The sequence below is a fragment of the Gymnogyps californianus genome, chromosome 2 (assembly GCF_018139145.2).
Source record: "Gymnogyps californianus isolate 813 chromosome 2, ASM1813914v2, whole genome shotgun sequence".
Lineage (NCBI taxonomy): Eukaryota > Metazoa > Chordata > Aves > Accipitriformes > Cathartidae > Gymnogyps > Gymnogyps californianus.
In genome coordinates this window covers 5,569,773-5,587,054 of record NC_059472.1, presented here as the reverse complement: position 1 = coordinate 5,587,054, position 17,282 = coordinate 5,569,773, and the positions used below count along the sequence as shown (strand labels likewise).

Here is a 17,282-nt window from a genome sequence, read left to right as displayed (position 1 = left end):
ACAGGGCTGGCAGAGAATGGGAGAGGGTGAAGCATTGAATTACAAATCCCAGAATCGTTGAGGGTGGAAGGGACCTCTTGAGATCATCTAGTCTAAAGAAGGTTTTTCTTGTGTTCAGATTGAATTTAATGATTTTAATTTGTTCCCATTTCTTCTTGTCCTGTCAATGGATACCACTAAGATTCTGACTCCATCTTCTTCGCTTCCTCCCCATCATGTATTTACACACATGGATAAGATTCCCCTGCCACGAGCCTTCTCTTCTCCAAGCTGAAAAATCTTAGTTGTCTCTGCTGTTCCTCATATGAAATATATGTTTAAGAAGAAGTCAGGAACAAGGAAGCGTTCAACAGGTTTCATGTTTAGTGTAGGAGGTTTTGGTAGCTTTGTGTAGAATTTCCTGCTGTGTAGAGCAGAACAAATGATGAGATCAGGGCAAGAGCTCACGGAGAAAACCAAGGCAGGTAACTGAAGTCAAAGTTGATGTCAGCAGACAGTCTCCAGACAAACACACCAAGGTATATATGCCCAAAACAACCCAAGACTCAGAAACTGGGGAAGACAACACTGTACCGATATAAAGAGCAAACAGATCATGACTAGAAGCTAGGCCAAGCATCAGGAAGTTCTGTGAGGTGGCAGCTGAGATGAGGACCAAGCCAGGCTGGAACCAGACCAGGCAAGAGAAAATTGAGGGATGGACATGTCCAGGAGGAAGGCTCTGGAGCCAGGACTAGGAGAAATAGATGGAGGACAGAACAAGATAGTGAGCCAAAAGCTTGGCATTAGCCAAGACAACAGGAATGAGAAACAAGCCTGAGTACCCAAAACCAGAAATCTGGGGCAGAGCTTTGGCCAGAAGATCCACTGAGGAGCCATGAGCAAACAGTAGGACAGCAGGACAGCTCCAGTTACCTGAGGAGTGGGGAGAAGCACCAGCCAGATTTATGGACCAGCCCTCAGCCAGCTAGAGAGACCTGTAAGTCCCTCAGTGACCAGGACATTGACTGCAGCCAAGTTCCTGGCTGTTGTGTTTGCTTGCTCACAGAACCATCACAGGATGCCTCACCACAAAGAGGAAGAAAGTTCATAGTTGTAGGCTCCAGATCAGAAGATGAATAGGCACATTTCCAGGCAGCTAAGCTGGCACTTTGTAAAAGTACTAGTGCTTATATAAAAGGATACAAATCCTTTAAGCAGATAATAAAGTGAATTACATATATTACTCAGTTAATGATTTTTATCTAATTATGAGATGTTGCTATCGGTTGCTAAACATTGCTTGAGGTTATCTGTAAAACAGGACAGATGTTTTTGTTTTGTTTATTATTCCAGTTATCCGTTTTGTGCAGCTTTACAAGATTTCATTTTCTGTGAGCAATGCATATGCATTGCACCACTATATGCACCATCTCAGAATCCTGACATCCAACGGCTATAAAATGAACCAAATATGCAGACACCTTCCATGGTGTTATATCCGTTTGGCTTCATTCCCAAACCACAGGAGTATGGAAGTTAAAATACAAAAGGCTGAAAATATAAAAGTTCTTCTTTAATTCCATGTTTCAGTTAATCATTCAAAAGGAAGCTTAGTCATTTCTATCTACTAATTAAGGATGTTTTACTTCTAATTGTCCTGGACAATAAAATATTCTACTTATTTTAAAAACAACAACAACAAATAAATGGGTGCAATCTGAGCAGATGGAAAGTCATCATAGCTGGTTGGTCTGGCTTCATTCCCTCAGTCTTTCTGGGAAAACAACAACAGAAACAACAACAACAACAAAGTACTTCAACCCTTAATTTGAAAAAGGAACACAAATGGACAACTCTCTGTAATCGGTGCTAACTTGTTCCAATGGTTAATTACGTTCATTGTTAACAGTATGCCTTTCCTCCATGCTGGTTTTTGATGTTGTTAGCAGGTAGCCGCTGACTTTCAGTCTACCACCATCCTTAGCACCAAAGACTCTTTACTAAACTTTGATTTCCCAGAGGTTCTTACAGAGAGCGATCACCTCAGTTATTAACTGCTGCTTAATTTTACTCGACTACACTGCACTTCTTGAATTTCTCACTATTAGACTTGCCTCACAGTTCTTTAAACTTTCATTCACTCCATTTCTATCTACTGAATTATGGAAACAAGGACTGGACATAGCATCCCAGCAGTGGTGACTGAGTTGCCTGATATGCAAATAGTCAGCTCATACTTGAGAGTTCCTGCTTATACACCCAAGGATTGCACTAGTCCTATTTGTCATAGTATCACCCAGAGCTCAGATTCAGTAGATCATCATTCCCAGAACTTCTTAAGTGCAAACTGGACTACTTCACTTCAAGGGCTTCTTTCTATGTAGTCTTGGTGGTAATGCTTTACAGTGATAAAGCACACTACCACTAGCTGTTACAAGCTGCAGCAAGCAGAGATTCTACCCAGAGACTGCTGTAAGCCAAACAAAATAGGTTTATTCCCCCCCTCCCACACACCAGTTATGTATATACTACTTATCAAGACCAAGGTGTCTTTAGTTGGCTGGCCTTCTCCCAGATCATGAATTTACTTACCCTGAGACTTGACATCATTTATGGACTTTAGAGCAAACAGTTCTCCTTTCAGTATATCATATTTTTACTTTTTTTTTTTTTTTAAAGACTATATGTTTATATGGAGAAAGTGGGGGAGGGGAGAAAGGCAAATCAATCCTGGCTGACTCCAGGACAAAAAAAATATTGTGAAATCAAGCAAGCGTAAGTCACAGGACAATCTCAAAGATGCAGTGAGCTGAGTAAAAGAGCTAAAACAGAATAAAAAATAACAGCCCTCATCCATAAGAAGGAAAAGAATTACTATCAATTTTTTAAGCTGAAGTTCAAACCAGCACAGAGAAATTTACTGCAAAAATGTTAATGATGACAAGTCAATCTATGGCTCATGGTTACTCAGTGAAATTATGCACTCACTCTTTTCAAGGCTAATGCTAGCAGGACTCAAGTGACAACCCAAAGAGAAACCGTTCTGATAGACTACGACACAACTGGCAGCCTTAGGTCATAAAAGGCTCCAAGGACTGAATCCACGCTGACATAGGATTAAAAATTGCTCATTCTTTTACGAGGCCAAAACCCATATTAGCTAACTGATAACAATATCTACTAGGAACTCGTCTCTTATGATTAGCAAATATATCGCTCAATGGGAGTGCTAGCAAATATTCCTTTTAGAAGCTATTTATTAAGCCCTAAGTTCTTTTGTGAATTTCTTGATACTGCTCCTCACAACCATTGAGACAGATGCACCGAAACCAGCTCATACTCTATGAGGATGGAGCCTGTAGTTGGTGCAGAGGCTCCTGACCATGTTGTATAAATTCTATGCCAGCAGAACTGAAAGAGCTGATCAAAGCAGCAATATATGTGTAGGTACTAGATAACTACTACAAGGTTAACCTAGAGGAATCAAATAATGTAAAGCAGAGGCTCAGATGAAAATAAAGTGAAAAACCAGGGTACTCACTCAGTTTTCTGAACAACAGGGAAGCTTCCAAGTCGTACATAAGCGCTCTGAATTCCATTTTCTTTCATTCCAAAAATCTGTTTCACACTGAATGAATCCATCAGGTCAAATCCTGTCCGTAATGGAAGTGTAAATATGAGACATTGATCAGGCAGTGGGACATGTCTTCAACTGTACTTACGTAGTTATCTTAGCTCACAAACACAGCACTTCAGAGATTAACCTTGTTCTTGTTGGGAAAAGCCACAATAAAATTCTGACATGGTCTAATCAGCTTAGTCCAAAAACTCAAAAACAAGCATAAATTCAAACTGTAACAGGTCCTGGAGAGATTAGAACAGAGTTCTCCAGAAATGAATAGCTATTGTTTGCATTGCCACAAGACCCTGAAAATGCTGTATAATTCATTAATCCCTATGTAGAAAAATGCACAGGTGCAGACTGAAACACTTATTCATAGACTCATAGAACCATAGAATCATAGTATGGTTTGGGTTGGAAGGGACCTTCAAAGATCATCTAGTCCAAACCCCCTGCCATGGGCAGAAACATCTTTCACTAGATAGGTTGCTCAAAGCCCCATCCAACCTGACGTTCAACACTTCCAATGATGGGACATCCACAGCTTCTCTGGGCAACCTGTTCCAGTATCTCACCACCCTCATCGTAAATTTTTTTCCTTATTGCCAATCTAAATCTGCTCTCTTTCAGTTTAAAACTGTTGCCCCTTGTCCTGTTGCTACAGGCCTCGATAAAAAGTCTCTCTCCATCTTTCTTATAAGCCCCTTTTATATATTGAAAGGCCATGATAAGGTCTCCCTAGAGCCTTCTCTTCTCCAGGCTGAACATCCCCAACTCTCTCAGCCTTTCTTCATAGCAGAGGTGTTCCAGCCCTCTGATCATTTTCATGGCCCTCCTCTGGATCTACTCTAACAGGTCCGTGTCTTTATTGAAAACCGCTAGTCCAAGACACTTCACTACACACACTTTTCATATCATTTTAATATGACTTAGTCTTAGTCCAATCAACTCATCATTATAATGAGCTATTAATCTTGACTGCAGACATTTGTGTAAAGCTTCTGATTTTGTTCTGAGAAGGCTTATTAGCTCAATCATAAACCCCACACGTGGGTCTACGCAGCTCCAGTCGATATGGTCCCAGCCACAATGAACCCATGCTTTTGTGACGTGAAGTCCCAGCTGCTAAACCCTGCCAGGGGCAGTAGGGGTACAATTGTGCCATGCTCCTGAATGCATCCAGTTCCTGGAGGTGCAGTACTGTCTGGATGCATCCATACCGCTTTTAGCTTCAAATTGGCTCCACAGGATGCACATCCAAACTAATAGCCACTCCCAGAACCAAACACACTCTGGAGTTAGAGGCAAAGACACTGCAAAAGGCAGGTTGTGAGCGACTGAGGAGAGAATCTGTGTTTTTCTTTTATTTGGGTTATTCCAACCTCTTGTCCCCCTCACACGTGCGCAATTACACATAGGAACTCCTCTGTGTGTAATTCCAGCACACGAACTTGGTGATATCAGAACAGCTTCTTTTGATAAATTGATTTTAAACTATGGCAGTGCTTTTAACTTTGTTCAGTTAGTGAGCTCCTAAAACTTTTCTAGGGTAGGTAAACATTTTTGTGTGGTGAACTTAGGCCCTAGGATTCTTGGGTTTCTTAGTTGCCTTCATGAACCTTTCAAGATGAAAGCCACTGCAGAGCTTGAAAACGGCTGCCACAGGAAAAGGCACCCACCTAACGATATTATTCTTCAAGTTTATATGAAAAAATAGGTGCAAAAAACCTGTGTGGGCCAGTCCCAAGGCAAATCAAGATGTGACAGCAGAGAGCAAATAAAACATAAAGCCTCCATCATGGAGCTTTTCCTGAAGAAATAGCTTTTTCTGAGAAAATATAATCTTAATTGTTTGCAAAGACAGAAATGGTTGCCTGGTGCCAAGTTGAGGCCTTTTGTATTACAGTAACTTTCCTGGCTGTCAAGCTTTTCCCTCCTGCCCACTCTATTTTCAGCTATTACCGGACATTCAGGAGGGCATATAAGGCAGTTAAGATGCTCCAGGGCCTCATGGCTCCACCTCATAATCACCTCTGCAACAACTGTAGTGATACACCCTTCTGACATACTGTAATCAGCCATGATTGCAGCTATAAATCGTAGCAAATAGGCCCTACCAGAACATGAGAGCTCCCTCCTGGCTAGCACATAAAAAACAGTGTGACCTGTCCATATAAGCCCTCCCATAGCTCATTTCACCATGCAGTACGTATCCCTCATCTACACCAACCACAGAAATGTGACGAAAGCAGTTGAGCGTTGCTGGTTGGAAGAGACCAAACTGACTGGGAAGGGAAATTGTTAACCATTCACACGAGCTGAGCTGTGGATGGTGAAGGCTGAAATGCTGCCCAAGTGGTGTTGTAATGAAAAGTCACTAGAGTCCTCAAGCTGTGGAGTATTGCCGTCTCATGGAGCTTGTAAAGCTCCATTGCTCAAAATACACAAGTGCAAGATACAGGGACAAGAACTTCGTGCTAAGTTTTCCCATCATTAGCTCAGGCCCAAACTTGCTCTCATCTTTCTCTGACAACTCAAGCTAACATTCACATCATGAGCAACTGTCAAGGTGTGCACGCTAGCATGCTTCTCCAATGGAAACAAGTTAAGAGTCAGATTTAATGAATCTTTTTTTTTTTTCTGAGATTTCCTAACAACATACAGTTGAGAAAGACTAAATAAGACCGTGAAACATACGCAAGGTTATTAAAACTATTTTGCAAGCAGAACTTGCTGTAATGAAAATAAGTCACGCTCACAACTTAGACTGTCTCATTTGCATTCAGGATTGGACAAAGCACACAGGTAAATCATAATAGGATTTTTCTTATTCAGGCTATGCATCGGCAAATTGCAAATTTCTTGATATATTTTTCATTAAAGAATGAATGAGTGTTGTTCTTTGAAAAATGCCATGTAGGTCCATGGGAAAGTTAAGCTCTAGATGTGTCAGAGTCCACACTCAAAACCAGCAAATGGTTTTGTTTTAATCACACTATTAATTTGTTCTGTGTCAAATGCAGATACTGCCTCCACTTTCCTTATAGGGAGCTATGAAACAAACTAATTCATGTTCACAGAGCACTTCACATGGGATTCATCTGGCTAAATGTCAGCTCTCTAGACAGGGTAATAACAGAGACTCTCATTCAGTTAGGCACAGAGAGTCAAACATAGGCGCTTCTAGGGAAAGATTAACCTTGTACTAAAACAGATGCCAAAAGTGCATGTTTCTCTCCATTGACATAAAGAGAGCTTAGGATGCTCAGGCTGCGTGCTAAATCTCACCTAGCAAAGGTCTATAGCTGGTGAGATAACTTCCACTCTTAGATACTCCATTGCCAACCAAAGCCTATGGAGGTAACGGACACTTTGGTTGCTGAAGGATTTTGATAGCATTACAGAAAATGTGGCATCAGGCCATACACTAAACAATGAAGAAGTCTGCCGAGGATGAGATGCATCTCACCTAATTTTAGCTGTCTGAAAAGGAGCCATGTGATGTATGCAGGTTGCCTCGGTTCCCTTACGGGTCAGCAGAGAAATATAGGAGTCTCTAAGAAGACAACTCATCACATCTGTCTCAGACCTATCTAAAGACAGTCTGAATCGCTATTTATTTGGCAGTGCCTACCTCCTTCCATTCAGCGGAAAGCGAGTCCATACAGACAGTAATTTTCAGACTGCTGAAGTTGGGTGAGATGTATTCTACTCATAGGGAATGCTATCCGTTTTGTGCAGTGAATGAAGCAGAAGTAAAGAGGGAAAAAATGTTAACTAATCACACATAACTTATATTTACATTGTCTCATTCGCCATGAGGATTGAATAAAGGTTGCAAATTTTAAAATTCAGACTAGCAATATCTTAAGTTTGCTATCCTGCCCATTCACTGTAAAAAACTCCTTAAACAGATACCATTCTATTTCTAAGTGGGAGAAGAAACAAACAAACCCAAAATATTGTCATTTGAGCTGAGAAGTTACTCAAGGCAAACTGCCCAGGTGGGACTGGAAAGAAGACACCTAGGGAAACTTCCAAATGAATTTGTGCTTTAAAATAACCTCTAAGATTATTTCAGCTGAAGGACAAGAAAATATATATAGTATATTATTATTATTATTATTATTATTATTATTTTGTTTACTTCATGTAACTGGAAGCACTTTGGATTGAGTATGTTCCCTTGTTGACTTTAGGACTGGAACTGGGATTGTGAGGGAGACAGCATGATGCTTTTAATTCAGTCTTGAACCACAATGTTAATGTAAAAAATAGGCAATGCTGTAATTATTTCTCCAACACTTGAACAGGATTTTTCACCTGGCAGTGTCTGGCTACTAACACTGCAGTGGAAACAGCTCACGTAGATCTTTCCCCAAACATCTCACTGGCCATTTAGTCTGTCGTACAGCATTTCTGGGCTGGAGTGACAGCAGAAATATGGACTGCCCATTGGTTTTTCCACTGCCAAAGAGGGACCACATTGTCAGTGCCGTAGGGAAAATGAGATCCTACACATAGCTTCCCAGTCGTCTCCACAAGTGAAATGGAAAAGAATGTACCTGCCTAAATTAGCAAGGACAAAGCTACTGTTACCTATTGAACCACGCTCAAGCACAGGATGAAAGGGTGGGACTTTCCTGTTCTCAGTTGCTTTGATTTAAAAGGTGTTTTTTTGTGTACCAGGGCAGGTGTGGTTTCCCAATTGGCTTATAAACTATTTAATCAGTAATGCCATAAATATGGCAATTAATAAGATGAATAATGCTCTTTGATCATAAGCCTCCTACTTCATTACAGCTACTAAAACAATATGGGGCCACTGAAACCCTCTAACATGATTACTTCTCCTGAAAAGAAGCACACCCTAGTCCATTAACATTAAAATTAAAATAGTGACCTGAAAGAGAAGCTCAGATTCCTAACAGCATACTTGGCCTGAAAAGCAATTTCTTATACACTGCTCTGCTGATCAAATCGGCCGAATGTCTCTTTACTTGTGAGTAATAACTCCCTTACAGGAAGCAGCCCATTTTTCCAGCATCAGAAAAACACACTCAGATCTGCCTGTTACAGGGAGAAGATGGGCAAAACTTGGCACTGGACAATTTCTACATCATCTAACTGTAATATGCAACCAGATTCTCTTTTACAGGAAAGATGTCCACACTGAACCCAATCATACCATAAAGCATGGCCAAAGGATGATCAAACAGCTCTGTACTTGTCCAGTGGTCCTATGACATTTTGTTTCAAGGAAATTATTTCAAGACCAGACTAAAGGGGCCATGGTTGGTTGCCCTCAGTATGAGCTGGATTTCTGCCTGGCTCCATTAAGGATCTGATAAGGACAGCATGGTGGCAGCTCGTGTGCCTGTTGAGATTTTCCTTTCTGTCCTGTGTTCAGGGGCAAAAATCCCCCAAAATTAAAACAGCACCCAAACCCGGAAAACCAGAGCAACAAAAGGAAGTTTTAATAGCCAGAAAACATAGCAGTGTGCACATTTGGAAAGTCTTCTCAGAGTAGGATAGAGCCATTAACTTCTTTTTTAGCCTGAAGAAACCTTCTGAGAAAAGTGTCCTGCTTTGCATTCCCAAGGAGCTCAAGGTAACACTCACAGTGGGAACCACTGGGCTACTTCTAATTGTGAAAGTTTCTGCTGAGACAACAGCCTGGAGGGGAATGTGGAAAGCAAGTGAGAGAGGAATCAGGAAAGGCACTGGACATCAGAGCCTCAGGTGAGGTGTTTGGAATATATTTGTTATGGAGGACTTCCAGCCACAAGCACTAATATAAAACAAAGCAGCTTTTGCAGGAAATGCTCCATACTCTGGTCTTGCTTAAACTCTCAGCTGAATTATCAGCCTTGTCAACATATTGATGGAGTATCACCAATAGCCAAGGTCAGGGAGGTTGTCATCAGTTGCTGGTTCTCTGAGACTTCTGAAAATAGCAATCTGTATTGCCTGTGATAAAACAGCATATGTTACTTTTACTAGAGGGAGGTCAACGGCAATAAACTTTATGGTAGACTAGAGGAGTATATAAATTCCTAGGAAGAACAGTATCACTTGGGATTCTTTCAGCAAATACAAGATCTTACCAATTTTCTTGCCTAACATTTCTGCAGTCTTAAAAGTTAAGCTTTCATGGATTGCCTGTGCTCACAAGGAAGAGCCCGCATGCTCACTAGATCCTGAACATCCCTTTCAATTCCTCCAGTATGGTCTGCAAGGCTGTCACTACTATAAAGAGCCCTCATTTTTGCTACCTGTCTTAGTAACTTTCTGTGCTAATATATACTTCAAAAATAACAGAAAAAAATGTTATCATGCCCTATTCTAAAGTTAAATAGTGCATTTAACCAGCTGTGTCTGGCAATTAGTTACATGAAGTCAGAGTGTAGATGACGTGTATTTTGCTTCTACTGTATCTAAACCTTTGGCATCCTTATCTTCCACAATGCTCTAGGCTGAAACCAGCTATTTCTGGAGCACCAAGATGTGTCTCAGTTCAGGGCTGGGATAGAAGTAAAAGTGTCCAAACCCTAAAGGGCAGACCTACTACTTCATTCAACATGTGTTGCTGTTATTTTTACAGTATCCATCATCTGCTACAGCATTTTTGCTGTTCCTGACATTCCTTTCTCCACAGGAAAGGAAATCCTGGCAAGAGCTGACAGAGCATCAGATAGTAGGGATATTTTTAAGAGCTCACTGAAGTCTCCATCTCCAAGGCTCTTCCACCATGTTAAAATTACCTACATCCGTATCAGTGTATCACTGCCCCAGCCATAGTTCCACTTGGCAACAAGAAGTAGTATTTAGGAGGAGGTGAGGTGCACACTGATGCTATCATCCCTCAATGTCATAGCCTTTCTGGCGTGCTGGCAGGAGGCAGTCAGAAAGCCCTTTTCCTCTTTCTTGATGACCAGCTGCTTGGGCTGGTGAGAAGTCTATGACAACAACACCGGGGTCAATGTCAAAGCAGTCAGACACTATATCTTCACATTGTCCCAGCATCCCTGTGGGGCACACGGGTATCCCTTGTTTGCTCGTGGTAATCTAGACAACAGGTAAGGTCAGAGTCCTGCAGCTCAGATACTGTTTAGACCTGTCTCATTGTGAATGACTGTAAAAAGGGGTTTGAAAGAAAGTCTTTTGCTGGAGTAATTTTTAACTCTCTCTGGCTGTTGAAAGAACTGATTTCCAAAGACTTACAATGGATAAGGATTCTGTCTTCTTGCACTGTTTTATTCCCCTCTAGTTCACCTCTTCAGCAAAGACAGAAAAAGCAGCAGCTTATTTTTTGCATGGATAATTCACCCCAAATCTAGCACTCTCAGCTCAACAGTTTGATTCAGCATCATCAGCCAGCAGTGGTTATCTGACTTATTCCAAAGCATTACGGACTGCACCTCTGGAGGAACAAACCAGAGAGATTTACTGGCTGCCCAGAAGCCCTGTATGAAGTAGGGTGGTGCATAAAGGGGTTGCACAAGTCATTAAAAAAATTAATTTGCTATGTTTTACAAGCAGCTTGCAAGGGAATTTTGGAACTATAAAATTTTCCAAAGCCTATAGATTAAAGGGCCTCAAGAGTGTTTTAAAGAGGTTCTTGCTATTAACCAATTGCCCTTTCTTTCCACAGATGTTACGGTTGGGATTTAAGCAGCACTTCATGCTGGTCTGAATTCCTTCTCGCCAGATCCACCGGACTTCAGTGAGGAGAGCAGCTAAGAACTTAAGCTAATAATGAGGCTTTGTTGAAGCACATGGAACAGCTCTTACACCAGCATGAAGAAGGTATCTTCCAGCAAGCCTACTGTCTTCTAGGTGACACTCCATAAGGTGGCTTAGAGGACCCTTTAGATGGTCTCAGTTTTATAACAATAATAAACCTGATTTACCCACAGTGCATGGTGCCACCACTCAGGCTGTTGGTGTACTGATCCTGGTTTGCTTCCTCTTCATCACGGCACTTGGGAGACGCAATTTCTACTTTTTCTTGGTGCCTGCAAAGCAGCATCACAGGAGTCCCATGCAGATCACAAAAAGAGCTTGATCTCAGTTTGAGCACCAATCCACATTTGGGATTATCAGAAGCAAGAGCATTGCTTGAGGTATATCACACACTTACACCTCAAAAAGAAACAAGCATCAGGAGGCAGCGATGCAGGTGAGGAGGTGGCCACCGGGTTGAACTACAGGCCACTCTGTTTCAGAAACATCAGCCTAAAGCTTCAGTCAAAAACAGAGGGGACAGATACAGCACTTGGAACCCTTACACAGGAAAGATAACTCTTCAGGAAAGATAAAAGGGATATAAAACCAGTAAGAAAACTAGTCCAAAGAAACAGTATGAGAGAAAGAGAAAGAGAGGTCAAAACCACAAGCAAATAAATGAATACACAGTTATAGCCATCCCACCTGGTGGAAAGGGCTGAACCCAACCCCCAGCCTGTTGTAAAAACAGGAAATAAATACATGTCTACAGCGGCTGTCTCTGAGGCAGCACCTTTCAACACCTGACCTCATGTTAATAACACACCACTTTATTCGATGCATTGTTCTGTTTATTTACATCAGTCCGCTCTTACCCGTTTGCCCGTCAGTTTTCGGACAGTTGCAAGTGGCATATTGAACGACACTGAAAGCTGGTTTTGACACTGAACTCTTTGCCTCATTACTGAAGGTTTTTCTGTGTTGAAGTCATTCTCCATTTTCTCAGTGATGGACATTTGGCTTAGTGCCACAGGCCCTCTTTCAGCTCCTTTCCTGCTCCAGTGATTTACAAGATTAAACAGAGGTTCATTATTCCTTTGATGTCCTTGTACGCCAGATAGGCTTGCACCAGCTGAACTTACCAGGACTATTTGTATTAGGTTCTGATTTTAATTAGTTCCTCTATTTTGAAGTTCTCTTTTGAGTTCCTCGGACCCTAAGGTGCTCTGTGTTCCTCTGGAAAGCCATAAAATGGCATAACTGCAAACTCATCACTTGGGATAGCAGTGGGGAAGGAAGGACTCTACACTTTTTGGGAAGCACCCAAGAGAACTCTATGCATATAGCTGAGAAAAATGACAGCAGATACGTGTTTGTGAGAGCAGAGTGGCAGGACTGATGAATTCAATATAATTAGCAACAATTCTTACTGCTTGCTCATACAAGCGGCTAGTATTATTTTTAGGGTAAGAAAAAGTATTTGAGGAAAAAAACCTTACTAAGACATAACCTGCTAGATTCTCCTTGTAATGCTATCATCTGGGCTATAGGAAAGCCCCATCAAGATGTTATTCATGAAAATAAAAATATTCCTGTTAATTTTAGGTGCTACAAGCAAGGCCTCATATGAAAGCAGATAGGGACTGTTCTCTAAGAGACTGTGGTGGTTGCTTTATGCCAGATGATCACTACAGAACAGATTAGCCCTACAGGAACACCAAAACCTGCCCACAGCTGTCATCAGGGACCATTCACATCAGACAGACTGATTTAACTCCAAGTGTTAGGAGGAGTTTATTAAAATTGTATATGCACCTTCTTCCACCATGTGTGCACAATGGCCATAACGCTTGCACTGATGAGGAATCTATGGCATGGTTTCCCCAGGCCCCTCTTTTGCAGCAATCTCTTTCTGAAGTAGAATTAATCTAAAATATTTGGACCAAGAAATATCTGGAAGTACCTCATGGTTAGCCAAGCTATTAGTCTTTTTATAGCCAAAGGACTGGTTGCTTCTTGGGCTATGAATAGTCAAAAATTTAATTGCTTTCCTTTTCATCAACCTCAAATGCACTGGAATAAGAAAAAATCCTGGCTTGTTTAATTTCTGGGAGAAAGCAAATACTACTAGTTTAAAAAAAAAAAAAAAGCTGTTAGGGATAGATTATTTTTATTTTTTTAATATGCAGGTAGATCTGAATACTTCATGTGCACATTCTTGTGCATGGTTAACCCTTGTTAAGTCTTTTATGTGAATGCAGAGGTCAAAATTTGTCACTGCTGGGATTCAGACCAGGGAAAGTCTTTCAGAGGGACTGCTCAGCTGTTACCAGTTTTCTTCCTGCAGTAGCAGACTCTAAAGTAATTTCAGCATTCGTTCTCCATGTTTCATGCTGTCATTGAGCAGCTCAGCCAGGCTACCTGCTCCAACACAGATCTGACGCCTAGCGCTGGACAGGTCATTCACAGTGCCAGAAGTCCACTGAGATGCAGGATTTTGGGTAATAGCTACATCTCTGACCATATAGGAAAAAGATTAATTTAAAACATGCGGTTTTAATTCAAGGAACTCCTCAACCCAGCTCGGTTGGTGACAGTGTGGTCATGCGTACTCTGCAGGATGCTTGAGTGTTTCCAGGCTCCTAATCCAGATGCACATTTTGGTGGCACCCTACCCCTTGTTGGGGTGACTGTACACTTTCACTTCCCAATCCTTTAGTTTCTGTAGAAAGGAAATTCCTTGGTACATAAGCCCAAAAGAAACCACCACAGGTCCCCATGCTGGATAACTGGGGGATCTGGACACCGCGTTTGCCACGGTGCACATCTAATGCACAGGTTAGAGCTAGCCCGTAGGGCAGCAGTGGCTACACTTAAAAGTCACAGATGACTGCTTGACCTGGTTTTCTTGGAGTTACTGGGTATTAAAGTGTCCTTGAACACAGGTGAATCATTTGGCAACATCTGAAAGACTTCAAAGATCTTTTAAGTGCAATGATCTAGGCTATAATGTTGAGATTAGCTGTTGCACAGTACATAGACTCCTAGAAAGCAAAGCTAAAAGGGACTCGTAAGGTCACCTACACTAAAGATATCCCACCTACCAGCCCAGAGGACAAATCCACCCCACAGCACAAGTCCAACCATTTTCTCCAGCTCACAGGAGACCGAAATGACTCCTGGGACTACAGGTACAGGTCAGCTGCTATTTTCCCTATTTACTTCCCATGGATAGACAGCAGCTATAGCCAGATGTATGTGTCTCAGGAACCCCGTTTCAAATTCAGCTCTCCAGATCCTTAGAGAATGGAGAACATTAGCACTCAAGTCAGTGATAATTACTCTTTATGAAATTTTGTATGGGGGACTTCCTAGGACAAGTGGCGGCGGGAGGAGGAAATAAGAAGCCCTTCGCCCTATCCCCATTGTCATTGCCTAGTGACGATGAGTCACTGAAAAACATGACAGCAAAGTGCCTGTGCCATGTCACAGCAAAGCTTCGTTCTTCTGCCCCATCTCCTGTAAACGTCATAACTGCATCCAGTCCTGCCTACACGGGTTTCACACTGAGGATGAAGAGGAGAGTAGCTGGTGTCCACGAATAACCAGCTTCACCATCACTGCGTATGTGCAGTCTTTGCTGGTGACCACCGTGACTGTGCATCTACTGTCTGAAGACAGCGAGCTGTTACAAATCTCTGCAGCTATTCATGGATTTCCCACTTGCCTCTCAGGGGCTTCCCAAAGAGACTATGAGAGGGACAATACGGACTGCCAAGTGCAAAGGGAGGGCAAAATGCCCATCACAGAGGCACCACAAAAACACTTTTGTCCCTGGGAAGACATCGGTCTAACGTGCTTGTTCTGCAGGTTCAACAGCCTGGACACTCCAATTTCCTCCTGCTACCACGTGTTTTAGTGGGCAAATATAAATAGTCCCAGGGATATTGTAATTAGCTAGTGAGTCACCGGCATCTCTGGAATGCAAACCCTGTGCTGCAAACCGCAGGACACTGGAGACATGCTGACAGTTAAACCCAGCCACTGCAGTCTATAATCATAGGGTACTAGTTTTACAACCAGTGCCTCTATCGTAAAATGCCCAAACATCCTTTACAGAGCTATAGAAAAACACAGAGGTCATAAATATGCTGGCATTTTGCTCATTTGTGCATGGAGGTTTCTGAGATGGGGAAGAAAGTTAGAGGCTGAGGTCAATCTGTGGTACAACCCATAATGCAATTTCTGCTGTTCTTCCTACACATAGCCTTTGTGACTACTTAGGAGTTAGAGTCAGGGCTTTTATGTTCCCTCCTTGCCCCATTAACACCATCCAGTGTGGCTTGTATGGGATGTATAATGTGATGTAGTGGTTGGAAGTATCCTCCCTGGAGTTAATTTCTCTTAGCACTTATGGAAATCATTGCAGGTCTTCCTTTACTTCTGTGGCAGATTCCCTCTGAAAACAGCAGTCAGTATCTGTTGAGGAATATTATCTCCTCTGGTGGATAATGTTGAGGACTAGAGCTCAGCCCGTTTTTAATTCTAGGGATCATCCACATTTCTGCAACCAAATCCCATGTCCTGCAGGTCTAGTTTAAAAAACAAATAATTCAAATGTGAAGTTTTAAAACCTCAAGAAGTGTAATTCATTTTCAATAACTTTCAACTGTGTTGTTTTGATGCAATATAACGGTTCATAAAAATACACAAGGGGCACATCTTCAGGGTGCAAAATGTTATCATTGTGTTTTTCTGCCTGGTCGTGATTAATAGTAGGCCATGATCCTTTGCTAAATGCTGATGGAACCAAAATGACAATTCAGCAATACAAGAGGTATTAAGTATTACAACTGGGGTTTTATTTTGAATACTTCAGGGCAGACGAGTTAAACCCTCTTTTGTCTTCTTTTCTCTACTTGAAAAAAAAAAAACCCGTGGTACCCACAAGGATGCTGTAAGAACTTTGTTTAAAGTATCATTAAGCATTGCTTTAAAATATCAGACTTTCTGGAAGAGAAACAGTGTTTATCCTGGTATTCTAACCAGATTTCTCGCTTTCTTTCAAAATTCCCTCTGTGATTTCTAATGCATGCAGCAACATTTATATTCTAATTTTACGTGTTATGAACTGTTAAGCAGATGCTGCTTCACTTCACTGCCAAAATTTGTATCAGTAGTAGAGTAAAGCTGCCTATGTATCTTACCTCATGCAACCCTATTTCACTGTGGCAGCCCTTACTGAATGCTACAGCTAGTGATTTTTTATTTAAATGCTATGATACCAGAGGGTCATAGAGTACAATCCTCTGCTATGAGAGGACTCATGACTATCCATTGTTGTTTATTTGTCTCCATTACTACTACTTCACCGCTTGTTCCAGTACTTCATATCTCTGACAGTTTGAAACCTTCTTCTAATGTCTCGAATGTATCTCTTAAACAGTTGATACCCATTTCTTACTATACTCTTTGTCCTTTAGCTTGAGTGATTCCCTTATCTCCCTCCCGCTATTCCCCTGATCTATTTGCAGAAAGCAATAGTATCTCCCCTTTCCACCTGCACACTGCAAGATTAACCAAACCTATTTTTTTAATCTCCTGTTTGAAAATAGTCTCTCTGGCTCCTGAACACACTAATAGCTCCTCGAGGCTGAATCCATCTTTCCTGAGCTAAGGAGGTCTGAGCACACTTTTCTAGATAAGCTGTAACCAAAGCCCTGTCCACTCTCATGAATTCTTCCCTATCTCTACAAGACCTACTTTACCTTGTCCAACAAGGACCTTTGCCTTTTTCCCCAGCTGTGCAGCACTGTGACTTACAAACATCTGCTGACTAAGATACCATCAGTTTCCAGAGTATGAGTTTATAGCACAAAGTTCTGTTATTGATCCATACATACCATAACAGGCCTTTTAAACTAATAGACCCAAGTCAGTTAGAAAAACT

General features: G+C 41.6%; 1 protein-coding gene across 1 annotated transcript in view; it reads right to left on the bottom strand.

Annotated features, from left to right (window-relative positions):
- The window catches only part of COL22A1 (collagen type XXII alpha 1 chain), a 215,430-nt gene that overhangs the window by 149,413 nt on the left and 48,735 nt on the right, over positions 1-17,282 (bottom strand). Inside the window, exon 4 of the mRNA XM_050892264.1 lies at positions 3,524-3,635. Within this exon, the coding sequence (XP_050748221.1) occupies positions 3,524-3,635 (112 nt within the window). The remainder of the gene's footprint in view (positions 1-3,523; positions 3,636-17,282) is intronic.